Below are 13,250 nucleotides of genomic sequence, written 5' to 3'. Positions count from 1 at the left end.
CACACAAACACGCACACACCACACCTCCCACCTCCTCCGCTGGGATCCCAGGATGAAAGACATCATCAGGCGGTCCAGGAGGTTGCAGAAGCCGGCAGCGTCAACCCTCAATGGGCGGCGCACTGACGGGAGGACGGAGGGTGTTTTCCAACTTTAAAAGCACCGGAGCCGGCCCCTCCGACAAACCGCTCTGCGTCACAGACCTGTGGACATTCTTTAAAACCTTCATTGGGTCGAAGAGAGCAAAACTCACCTTTAGCAGCCGTACCTGCGCGCCTCTCCTAACCCCCTGTTCCCGTTTCCTTTGGTGCGCAGTCCATCGCCGTGTGGTTCAAAGTTGTACACTCGATTTCCAACGAGTCTTTTTGCGAAATATGCTCCTGTTTAGTGGTTTGTCTAGAGAATCAGTGGTGTTTTGAATACTCTCGTTGCACATTACAGCCTCGCAGCCGGTGAAAGTTGCGCATCGCTTGTTGAATGCAGGATACCTTTTGCCTGAGCGTCACTTCCAAGTTCAGCTTTGGAGCAGCAACCGGCAAGGAGCGAGGACTCCAGTTACTTACTTCTCTCGCCGCCGATATGAAGTCTGCAGAAGAAGGTAAAGAACCCTACATGACTGCGCATCACCAGCACTGTACCCCTATATACATACATATATGTATACATATGTATTACCTCGCTTTAGCTGTTTTTTTAATTTTATTTAAAGATGTATTGACACCAGGTGCTGCAGTTAATGCAAAAATGGAGAGCGCATCAGGGCAAACTCGGGGTTAATCCTTCTGTGAGATAAGATTACTGAGAGCTGTCACTGCATTATACCCTCATATTTTACGTTTGCAAATTTATAGACGTCTTAAATTATTGTCTAAGCGTTTGTTTTGGTAAATATGTTTAATTATAACAAGCTAAAAATATCAAATTCTAAAGAAACGTTTTGGCCTTTTTGATGGTGTCACGATTTACCTCCCCTTGTTCTATTTTAAAAAAAACAACGCACAAAATAACACGCAAGTAATACAGAAGAAGCAGATAAGCTCAGTTTACATACACACCATTAGGTGTCTCCAGCTATCTTTGCAGGTGCTTCTCATTATGTGCAGTGAAATATGATGGGGGTTACACTGTTGCTGTCACCTGCAGTCTTTGTTAAGATCTTCATGTCAATTTCTCTACTTTACTTCCTTTTTTAAAATGAATAAATAAATAAAAAATTGAAATTTTTCTCCAAATGAGCCAAGTGAGATGTTAAAGTTCAGGGTCAGATAGCCCAGAGGCTGCTAAATATTTTTTACTTTCCCATGCAATCAAAAGCAAACTCTCTATTTATAGCTTTGTGATTCAGAGTGAGAGGGCAAAATCTGATCACAAGTCACTTATAGCCTTAATTCATAGTGGTGATATCACTGGCTTTTGGTGGATTTCAGGAATTTAATTTTGTCTCTGAGGTTAGAGAGGGACGGGTGCAGGCGGTATTATTATTCAGTTCAGTCCCTTGATACTAAGCTTTATAATTTGTAACAGATGTGCGTGTATATACATGTGTTTGTGAGTAAGAGGGAGCACTGTGATCTGTGCATGCAGGGATGCTGGGGTAGCTTGCTTGACAAGGAGACGTGCTTAACCACACACAGCTCCAGCAGTGTGGCGAGGGCTGCTTTAGTGTCACACATAAACTCAGACACGCAGACACTCAAACGCGAGCACACAGACACACACAAACACACACACAGAGACCATGCTGGTGTTCTGCCATAGCACATACTCAGCCATGTGCGATAAGTGGCCCCAGAGTTCTTAGTTCCAGAGGCTGCAGATGACTTTTGTGGGCGACCACCTATCTCTCTATGAGGTCCCGTCACTCTTAGCCCAGCCTAGACCACAATGCCTGTGGATAAACCCGTCCATTCTTTAGTCAGACTAGTTTGGTTGTAGGGAGAGAATGTGTTTTGATCACAATAGCATAATTGGAAAAAAATTGGGGAGTGCAAAGAGAGCACGCTATAATTTGTGTTTTCAAATTAAATCTGCTTGCACTGCATTTTCAGCACATTGCAAACAACCGGGGAGGCACTGCCTCTTGTTAGTGACTCATTTTGATTTCTCTTTTACTCGCTTCACCCCAACAAAATCTGATCTGCTTTCCCAATTTTGTTATTCGGCAGTTGTGATGCGTGTCACCCGGAAAAGCCAAGTTTCAAGATCATGCAGCAAACAAGAGTGAAAGCCCTAGTGTGTTTGAGTGGGTGTTAGAAGAAGTGAAGTGTGCTGCAGCGCAGTGCACTGATCACACACATTCAAAAGGAAGGGGGAAAAAAAAACAGCCGCAACTGTAAGCAAAGTCAGTCAGGCCTGAACTGAGGAGGTGTGTCACAAGGGCTAGAGTGGGCAGGAGATTATCATCTGTTCAAACCAGAGAAAAAGAGCATCGGCGAAGACTGAGCTGAATGCTCACTCGCCCTTACTTTGAAAGACTACGATGAGTGGTGCAGAAATGAGTTTTCAGCATGAAGAGCAAGAGTTTGATTTCAACTACATTTTTGAGTACAGCCAAAGTGTCCAGAAGGAAGGGGAGAAAGGTGCGTACTGATCTGCTATTATGACATTGTAATTCTGTGAAGTAGGCTCTAAAGGGGTTTGACATTTAGCCTCTTCTAACCCCGTATAAAAAGTAACTTTTCCAAGTCTGTAGGTTTAGTGAATAAGTGTCTCTTATAGTTTTCAAAAGGACGACTTCAATTTAGTTTGGGTTTCTGTCACAATACATGCGCATCTCCTGGAATATTATTAAACATGTCCTGCGCACGTAGTGTTACTACCTCTGAAAATAGACTCTCATAAGCTAATTTTACCTTGCCTACCCACATATTTTATGTTGTGTGACAGATCTGTCATTTCATGTGATACGCAGTATTGTGGTTAACAAATATCGAATGGTTCAGAGAGGGGAATGCCCTTTGCTGGGTTTCAGACTGAATGGTTTTATTTCTGTAGCTATTTTTACCCTCATTGACGTTATCAATAAAAGGCAGGCGTGAGGTTTACAACTGTTGACACAGCAGCCACCCGTGTCAAGGCTAACTGAAGAGGCATGCCTGCCTTCCAAGCTATCTGGGCTCTATATTGTTGCACTGGACGTGATTTCCTTGTGTACCTGCCTGCACTTGTCCTCTGTTTATGTGTGTACCGGTGGTGTATCTGTGTGTAGCGCAAAAGCAAACTCTCCTTGACTTAATCACATGCTCAGAGCGATGCGAGAGTGCTGTCAGTTTTCCACAGGGGAGGGCCTAATTCACTCAGTGAGTGATGCAATCAATCAAATAAAGCATCCATCAGTGCTGCTGGAGGAATTCCTGTAGAGTACATATGACAGCAGGGTGTGCCAAATAAAGCCTTAGATGAACTGATCAAACAAACAGAGTGGCTGCTCGACTTGCGACTACACAGCAGCCTCATACAGTAACCGCTTTGAGATGATTGCTAAGCTTCTCCAGATGTTTATAAAGAAGTGGGCTAGTCAGAATCTGAAAAACATACTGGAGAGACTTCTGTAGGGGTATTGTTCTTAAATGTGACCAGTTCTAGAAATTACATTCCCTCGCAGTTAGGCTATAGTGTTCTCCAAAATTATGTTTAGTCATAGTGTGTTTCACAAATAAATGTTTTTCTTCAACATGTTTTCTCAGTTTATTTTTTACCAAGAAGTTTTGCATTTATCCCTGTGGTATTTCAGAAGACTGGTTAACATTGCAAAACATGACCAATTCAATTTTATTTGCATAGCACCAAATCAAAACAACAGTCACCTCAAAGCTTTTAATATCATAAAGTAAAGACTCTGTAATAATAAAGAGAAATGCCAACAATCAGACAAACTCCTTTGAGCAAGCACTCGGCGACAGTGGGAAGAAAAAACTCCCTCTTTAGAGGAAGAAACCTCTGGGAGAAACAACAGTGACAACAGCAGCAGGGACAGACACAACTGAGAGGGAGCATGAATACATCAGAATCAGATTGTATAGACTGAAATGGAGGGGCTGAGGCAGAGGTGGCTTTGCAAAGTGACTTCACAGGCAGCTGCGACTTTATGCAAGATGAGGTAGTTTAAATAACATGTTCTATTTGAGATTTCCCAATAAGATGGGAATTAACTTAGCTATCCTCTGATATGGGCTGTTTGGCTTTGAGACCACTGAGCTTCACTCCAAGGCCTGCCAGAACTAATGCTATGCTTGTTTTAAAATTGCAATTTAGTTGTATGGGAATATCATTTTTTTACATTCTGAACTTTGCTCTGGAAAGTAACACATATTTGTGATTCTCTGTTTCTTAAATATACTTCTTATTTTTTCAGATGCATACAGCTACACACCAAATGTCAGCCTGTCCCTTCCTCTGGGTATGGGCAGCCCCTGTCTGGCCACTCAGTACCATACCTTACAGTCCAGTCCAGTCATCTCAGTTTCCTCTTGCCACCAGACGGGATACAGCAGTGACAATCATGCAGCATCAGGTTATTATCTGCCGCACAGCTTGAGACCCAATGGTGCTCCAGCCCTGGAAAGCCCCCGCATTGAGATCACTGCCTACAGCCAGTACCCTGAGGATGAGGTTGAAGAGAGCAGCAGTGAGGACCACATCGTCAAACGGGGGGTCAACTCCATTGTCACACTGACGCTCCCCAATGCAGAGGGGTACCGTGATCCCAGCTGCCTCAGCCCTGCCAGCAGCATTTCGTCACGCAGCTGCAACTCTGAGGCGTCATCCTATGAGTCAGGGTTCTATAACTACGACAACTCCCCGCAGAACTCCCCCTGGCAGTCCCCCTGTGTTTCTCCCCGAGGATCATCCATGCTTCTGTCATGCCCACATGCCAGTGGCCCCGCAGGGTCCCCTCACAATTCACCATCCACCTCCCCTCAAATTGGAGCCGTGGCTGAGGAAGGCTGGCCGGCACAACCTCGTGGCTCTAGACCAAACTCCCCTTCCTACAGTGGAGGCGGTGGAGGCGGTGGAGGCGGCGGTGGCAGCATGGGGAAGAGAAAGTACAGCTTCAACGGCACCTCCTACCATCAAACGCCCTGCTCACCCAACCAGTCAGCGACACCCTCTCCCCATGGCTCCCCCAGGGTCAGCGTTACGGATGATAACTGGCTTGCCAACACCAACCAGTACACCAACTCTGCCATCGTGGCTGCAATCAATGCTCTAACCACAGATGGGGTGGTAGACATGGGGGAGGGAATCCCAGTCAAGACGCGGAAGACGATGCTGGACCACTCAGCCTCCATGAGTCTGAAGGTGGAACCTGGAGGCGAGGAGCTTGGTCCTGATGGAGAGCTCTGCCACGAGGACTACCCCTCCCGCCTGGCCCTCAAGAAGGAGAGCTACTGTGGGGGGTTCCTGGATGTGCCTCAGCACCCATACTCCTGGTCTAAACCCAAGCCTTACCTCAGGTAGGCTGAACCAGCTCCTGCTGTCTCAAATAAATTTAGTAATTCTCTATCAAGTACAGTCTAAATGTTCAGAAATTGAAATAGCCAGCAATTTAGCCAAAAGAAAATTGTCTATGTGTCTCTGCTTAAGACAGAATTATGATCCTAACGCTTGGTCTGAGGGTCAGGATTTTCTACATATTACAATTCATCACATTTCATCAATTCCATTTCTCCATTGTTCTCTTTTTCCCCACATTTATAATGTTTTTTATTTATTGTGAGGAGAAGATGGTTTTAGTTTTCAATCTTCAAAAGGCAGAGATTCCAATTTACATGCCCTTCACTTCCAAAGGAGTTCCCTTTGAAGATCAGAACTATTTCATAAATCGTATTTCACATTGAGGAGTTGCCCAGCATGCATGTGCCGCCGTTGCCATCGTAACCCTCACACAAATATAACAACGAATACAGTCACACATGCACACACTCAGACAAATAGACTCTTGCACTGAACAATAGTATTGATTTTTGTCAATTGAGCAAAGCGGGTTTTTTTTTTTTTTTGTTCCCTTGTGGCATTTTTTCCCCCCCCTTAAGCCAATAACACACTTTCCTGTCGGAAATCAAGTGTTTGATTAAGATACTGAGCAACAGGAAGCAATGGTGACAGGGCTGGCTGAAGGGGAAGCAGCCTGTGAGTTAATCAGCCGGCGCGCTCCACTGGTTTGTCGCGCCATCGGCCCATCTTTTCTCTGTGTAGCTAAAGTGATGTCATGCACTGAATAGGCAGATAAAGTCCTGTGGGGGGAAATCAGTTCATTTTGGGTCAACAAACAGCCCGCAAGTTCCACAAAGATGCCAGAGATTGGTTTCAGTCGAGCCACTCTTCAGGTCAGGGGTTTGCGTTTACCAGGCATCCGGCAAAGAGAAATATTGTCTTGCACATGTTTGTTTTGGTTTAGATATCTCCACGGTGTTCACATGGGAAGCTTTGACTCCCCATCAGGAGAACAATGATGTTGAGGGAGGCCAGCTGTAGCTCTGAGAAAGAGATATCATGCTCCCAGGCAAGGTGTGTGGCTGACCTTGTTCCATAACACCATTGTCTTCAACACCAGCTTTTTGTATTTTAGAATTTTACAGTTATCAATTTAAAATTGAATTATATATACATACATATATATATATATATATATATACATATACATATGTGTGTGTGTGCCTGACTGCCAGGCAGTGAGAGATTTGTTTTTGTGCCCCAGAACTGTCTTTCCTCCCACTGTCACTTTCTTTTTCCACCTGCCACACCATAATGCAAAACATGCCGCGCTCTAACCGGGGCACATTTGTCTCTCATTTATTTTTCACAAAAAGAAAGAAAAAACAAAGGGGGAAAGCGGGGGCCACTAATTATTACCCAGACCCAAGGAATTACACGCAGTCGGGGGATGACTTCAATTGATTAGATTAGAGACCATGATGAAATGGAGAGGGCTCAAGCCAGTTGGATTACAACAAAGTGTCCCAATTTCAGGCTAATTTAAAGCAAGTTTAGTTTAGATTCAGACTTCTGGATCCTTGGAGGAAAAAAAAATATGGTAGTTCATACTTTGGCAAATTAGATGAAAACCAAAATAGAGAAAACAGAATGTACATAAAAAGACAATCATTTGCCATATGTCTTCATTTATTTGTTCCAAGCAAAGTGGAAACGTATAACTCACTGTTCTTTCAGGAAAGAAAAAGCCAGACACTGGGGGTTTTAGCCCAGAAAGGCAAAATCTTTGGACCGTGTAAATGTGAATTCACTATCCTGTTGAAAGGTGGGAATGATACATAGTGTTATTCTCACCTAATAACAATCAATGTGTCATGTAATTACAGCCCATCTTTGCCAGCACTTGACTGGCAGCTTCCATCCTGCTCCGGCCCTTACAACCTACAGATAGAAGTGCAGCCAAAGTCCCACCACAGGGCTCATTATGAGACTGAGGGGAGCCGAGGAGCCGTGAAGGCCTTGTCTGGAGGACACCCTGTGGTACAGGTATGCTGCCAGCACTAATGTTCAAACAACAAATGCTGCTGCTGTGCACTTTTGCATTTACCCAGAGACAAAGTTAGCTTTGTAGTTTTAGACTGTGCAATAATTTGCTGTCATTACAGCATGAGAGGTAACAAGTGCATGCTGATTAACAGCAGTTTTCTATCCAACGCCAATCTGGTGACATGAACGTCTGGCTGTTGCTTATTTTATGACAGCATGTAGTCACAGAGCAAAGTCAACACAGCCCTGACATTTCTTTCATTAGTCACAACGTTGATGTTCGTTTGCTTTTTTTTTTTTTCTCTCTCGACGAAATCAGATTTGGTTGGTTAGACTGTGTTTAAATACAAACTACTGTATGCGACTGCTGCTCAAACCATCCAGAAATGATTAGCTACAGTAATCTTTTAATGCTGTTTTTGGCAAATCAGATTCCAAATATTGGAATAATGAGTGTGATTTGAGCACAGTGCCTCTATCTGTTAAGATTAAAATGGATCTATTATGATGACTTTCAGCTCTAGCCACTACTAAAATGGATTTGCAAGATTCACAGGCAGTGAACCCTGGTACGGCCCCCCAGTTTACTCAGTATATGAATCAAGCTGTTTTAGCTAACTTCCCTCTGCTTTTGAGCTCTCTTACCTCCCATTTGCTGCTTTGAAGAGCAGATGGATGGAGCTTCTGCACTTACAGATCATTTTATATGTCATTACACAACCAAAGATTATAAAATGGCATTACAGATGAGGTCACTCTATTCTACACACAAACCACATGCACAGAGATAAAAAAAAAATAAAAATTAAATTTGTCTAACTAGTCAGCTAGCTTAAAAAAATGCAGGCCTTTCTTGTAACTTCTGACAGCAGCTGTGCAGCACTTGCACACTGCAGGCGGTATATCTCAGCATTTTCTTGTATTCTGCGTTTTTAAATGTTCCCTAAAGCTGACAGTGAATCTGCTGCTGTAATAAGTCACTCTGACCAGCAGCAGTGCATGCTGACTGGAGGAGAAGCGTCGCCCCTCGCTATTGTATTTGGCAAACACTTAAGGAGCACACGTCAGTCTCACCAGCGGCACAGCACAGAGCTCCTTTCTCAGCTCCGCTGTCATCACGCTGTGCTGACATCTCAGTTTACACAAGGTGGGGATTTAGTCGTGTGTGCATGTCCTTAAGGTAAACTTGTCTTTGAAGCAGCTTATTTGCATTTAAACTGTATCTATTCTACTAACTATATGAATATTTGCTGGCTCTGTCAGAGAAGGGATTGAATGGTTTTAGATGGCAGATAGCCTGCTTTCCATGCAGCTAGACTCTGCAAGCCTAAAAAAACACACACAAAAAGTTCCTGGAACTATAAAGTTTAATTGGTGGTCCATCCTTAGCTTTAAATGTTGTTAGCGCCGCAGCTATTTTGTAAATAGATGTTGTCAGCACACCCTGGTCTGCACAATGTCAAATGCATTTGACAGCTGTTGGCCAATGTTGTGTTATAAAGACGCCTGTCAACCTGCAGGTTTTTTCTGTAAATACAGGTAATTATTCCCCTTCTTTACAAGCCTTTGAATATCAACATGCAGGTGAATCAACACTTTACCCCTCACAGTTCACTGTGCTACAGTAAGAGGCCCAGCAGACTCAGGCTCGTTTTGATTTTAGGTCACGTCAATTTCTGACTTGCTCTCTCTCTCGGGGGCCGAATAGGAACTCATAAATAACACTCCTGAGTGTCTTTACACGTGGCCCTGTCAATATTCACGCTCATGATTTGATTCTGTTATTTAAAATCGCCCATTTAGCGCCAACATTCTGAGGATATTCCCAACCCTCGCTGAGCGCCCTGACCAAATATTATATGAAAATACGATGACAGATGCTTTTCCATCACACCTGCTTTCTTGCTCACATACCTCACATTTTCTTTTCTTGGTGAGGAGTGATTTATGACCCTGATATTGCCTGTGCAGTCAATTGGGATATCTTGAGGGTTTCATAACAGTGGAAACCACTCCGAGCATGGCAGTTGGCAGGAAGATGAATCTATGAGGATTAGGCAATCATGTGTACATGCTGGAGGGTAAAGGATAGAAGAAAAATGTGGTGTTTTTTTTGTTTGTTTTTTTGAAAACCTGACTTTTTTACTCCTAGGCACTCCCTTTGTCTTTGTTGTGGTGATGTGAAGAAATTGTGTTGTTACAATCTCGGAGGATAGGGCGCGTGTTGTAGTCCCCAGTGCCCTGAGGTAATGAGTGGCAGGCACTGGATGGGTGAAGTGCAGTCAAGGAGAATGAGTCAATAATGACACAAGGGCACGAGTGTAGGAAGAAGCTAAGGCAGTGTGTGTGTGTGTGTGTGTGTGTGTGTGTGTGTGTGTGTGTGTGTGTGTGTGTGTGTGTGTGTGTGTTCTTCATGATTCTTGAGACTGGAGAGAAGGAAAGAGAAGGGGCAGAGGGAGTCACCAGGCAGCTGTGGCTTGGCTTGCCTGCCCCAAGAGATGCTCTGTATCCTGCTGATTAGGACCTGAGTAGCCCTGAGGTTGGCTAAGCATGACAGTGGTGCACGGGAGTCAGTACCCATCAGAGGCCACCTCCTCTTTCCATGCACCGGTGCCTCTCTGCCTCCCTGGTGGGCCCGAGGCTGTCACTCCCTGTGAACCGTTCATCCTTCAACCATCTCCCAAATCCACACCAGCAGGCCTACCTCGGTTAAAACCCAGCCATCTACAACTCTATTGTTTTTTTAGGTCATGGATGATCAGACACACGTGCTATGAGCAATCGTGACATGTGTGTTGGAAAGCAGTTCTGGATGAACCCCCCACCCAAAAAAAAGAAAAGAAAAAACAACAAGATGATGAAAAACATACAGGGATACACAGGTTCCACACTGACAAAGTACTCCGTAGAGAGTGGCTAATATACAGTGAAACCAAGGCGCTCATGTGCACATTTACTGCTGTCTTGTTTTTCCTTGACACACAGAGGTGTTTATGTGATGGGTGGTTGCACAGAGAATGGAAGGTCTTTGCTCCAGTCATACGCCAATGAAAACCCTGGCTTACCATGACTCCCTAGCCTTTCACTATTTGCACCAACTCGTCTCATCAATTTCCATTCCAAATCAAGGTCATCTATTCTCAAGTCAGACACCAACCCTACCTCCTCTCCTCTGCATCTCCAGCCTTTTAACCCCCTCTCTCATCACCGGTCCACTCTGTGACCCCCGCTGCTGCTTTTCCACTTTACTTACTGCATCAGACCACAACACCATTAAGGGGATCTAGGGTACTCTAACAGTTCCTCTCACACTCTTCCAGACTCTCCCCCTTGCTTTACCACAGCTGTGTTTAATGTCTGACGCCGTGCTCAGGAAAAACCAACAACCTGGTCTACCTTTACTTAAAATATAACCGCAACACTGATTTATTTGGTTGTTTGTTTCTTCTTTTAACTGAGCAGACCATTTAAAAAAGACAACTGCAATTGTAAAGTTTTCATTGACAATAGAGTGACCGATCTAACATGAGTTCAGATCAAGATGTTGCAAGTTCAACCACAGACAGGAAAACAAACATCCGCCAGGCCCTTGGTAACAGCAAACAACACCTGTGAAGAATTAAACCTGTCCTGCAGCACACAGAGCAGAATTGCTTATGGCTAATTCATATAGGATAATCACTGGCCTGTAAGGCTTTCACCCCCCACACACATACATGCACTTTCTCATTAAGTTTAAAGCAGTAACACACATGTGTAATTTCAGGATGTGGCCATCATCCCTATTAACGTGTGCGTGACTTAATACTCATCTCTCTTCCTCTGCAACTTTATGTAATGCACATCAAATTTGCAGTATATTTCCGCCATGATGACATGAAAGACTTAAGCAAACACGTGCTCGGGTTTTTCGCATGTGCGGTTTCACCTTGGGATCTGGTCCTTGCTGGCTGCGTAATGTCTCGAAAGAAGAACACCCTGATCTACAGCACTCCATACTGTAGCTGCTAATTGCTCATTAAATCTACCGCCGCCTTATGTTTGATATTCAAAAGGATTGGTGTACCCTGTAGTGCTGTTAGAGCTTAGTCAAGGCTATTATTTGCTGCCCAAAGGGGCATTTATGCCACTCTCAAATTGTGGTTCTCCATCCGCGGGGTTTCCCTTACACTGGTATTGGGCTGCCACTAATTACAAGTTAATAACAAGTGGAAAAAGTTGAGGTTATGTGTACATCGTTTTCACTGGTTTGAGGTGACAACCAAACCGCAGATTTATGAGGTAAGATAAGAGTGGGTAATCTGGCTACTTAGGGGCATAGCAGTGATCTATGCTTCATCCTGCACAAATTTTCTGTAGGCTTTAATGATGGGTCTTATGAATGGCTGATAAAATCAAAATTTAAAACAATGTTATTTGACATAAAATTTGGACCTTTAGTAGTCTAGACATGGGCCTGTGCTCAAAGCTACACCCTCAATACTCGAAGTATTAGTAAAGAAAATAAAAACTTTAAAGGATATAGCTGTTTGGTTGCTTATAAAAGTTGCAGCATGTGAAGCCATGGAAACAGTGCACATTAAAGGATTGCATATGTTGCGTTATGCATTCAATATGAGACACGGGAGACATTAGAGGGTCAGGGGGGCGATGGAGTAAAGTCTGGAAGGAGAGACAGCGTGGATGAGTGTACGTCTAATTGGGTACAGCAAAGGCTGGCTGGTGTGAGTGTGTCAGCACTTGACAGAGAGGAGAGCGTGATAATGGGAAAAAGCCTGCATCTGCTGTTGTAGTTCTCCTCCCCCCCTCAACCCCTCCTCTGCTGCTTCCAGTTGTCTTCTCCCTCTCCCCCCCGATTCTCTGCGCCACGTGGACTTCTACGAGTCATGACATTTCTCCAGGCGGTGATGAAATCACCGCAGAGGGATAGAAGGCAGCCTTCACTGCGGGGCCTGTGAAGTGTATTCACACTCAATTTCTAGCCAGGCCAGACAAATCTAATTTACCACCAAGTCATTATTAAACTTTAAATGTTCAAATCCCCACTTTGAATGGTTGCAGCAGCATTAAGAATGTCACTTTTACTAAAGAAGCTGAAGGATAAAATCCACTGTGAAAAATACATTATATTTATTGGAATAAAAACACCCTCTGTCGCTATTTGATCACATGTGACTTTCATTGAGTGAATCAAATAAGAAAATGGGGGGGAAGAAAGAAAAGAAATAAACTGGGGCTGTCTCCCAAGGACTAAAGCTTTCTGTATTGCTGATGGAGCTGAGAAGACCCAAAGGCAGATGGGAGCTGAATGGCGGTGAGCACCCAGAATGTGCCCTCCTCTTCTCTGTTTATCATCACAACTGACCTAGACAATACAGCTGCACACTATTATGCAGTTAATGCCTCAGCTGCCATGGTCGCGATGTTTTACTTGAGCGTCAGCTCTCAGAAATAGGTTCATACAACAAGCTGACACAGTGGCAAAAGCTGGCACCGGGAACAACTGCCTCAATGTAAGACTGGTTTCAGTGAATGATCTCAAAATAAACATATAGTGAGCGTTCAGCCCGATGGGCCATATTTTACAGCAAGAAGTAGCTCATCTGGTCAAAATTAGTGTCTCTCTCACAGACAGCGTCAGACACAAATGCAAAGCTGAGGTCGCAGGTGTTTAAGTTCTGTCTACACAGTCTTGACTCCCCCTGTCTTAATTCCCACTTTGAGAATAAAATGAAGAAGTGAATTTTTCACTGTGCGTGTGGCGTGCA

General features: G+C 44.1%; 1 protein-coding gene across 2 annotated transcripts in view; it reads left to right on the top strand.

The window, feature by feature from the left end:
• The first annotated feature begins 45 nt into the window (after window positions 1-45).
• The window catches only part of LOC102200040 (nuclear factor of activated T cells 1), a 61,007-nt gene continuing 47,802 nt past the window's right edge, over window positions 46-13,250 (top strand). Inside the window, exons 1-4 of one of the 2 annotated variants that reach the window (XM_005743224.2) lie at window positions 46-307; window positions 442-598; window positions 4,355-5,456; window positions 7,323-7,482. In XM_005743224.2, coding sequence (XP_005743281.1) covers window positions 478-598; window positions 4,355-5,456; window positions 7,323-7,482 — 1,383 coding nt within the window. In that variant the 5' untranslated portion in view covers window positions 46-307; window positions 442-477. Of the gene's footprint in view, window positions 308-441; window positions 599-2,336; window positions 2,580-4,354; window positions 5,457-7,322; window positions 7,483-13,250 lie in introns of those variants that run through there. The other variant, XM_005743225.1, reaches the window with a different exon arrangement.

Source organism: Pundamilia nyererei, unplaced genomic scaffold, assembly GCF_000239375.1.
Source record: "Pundamilia nyererei isolate P.nyererei 1_Seehausen unplaced genomic scaffold, PunNye1.0 scaffold00129, whole genome shotgun sequence".
Classification (NCBI taxonomy): Eukaryota; Metazoa; Chordata; class Actinopteri; order Cichliformes; family Cichlidae; genus Pundamilia; species Pundamilia nyererei.
Note: the sequence above shows the minus strand (reverse complement) of the source record. Positions and strands in the feature narration are given on the sequence as shown.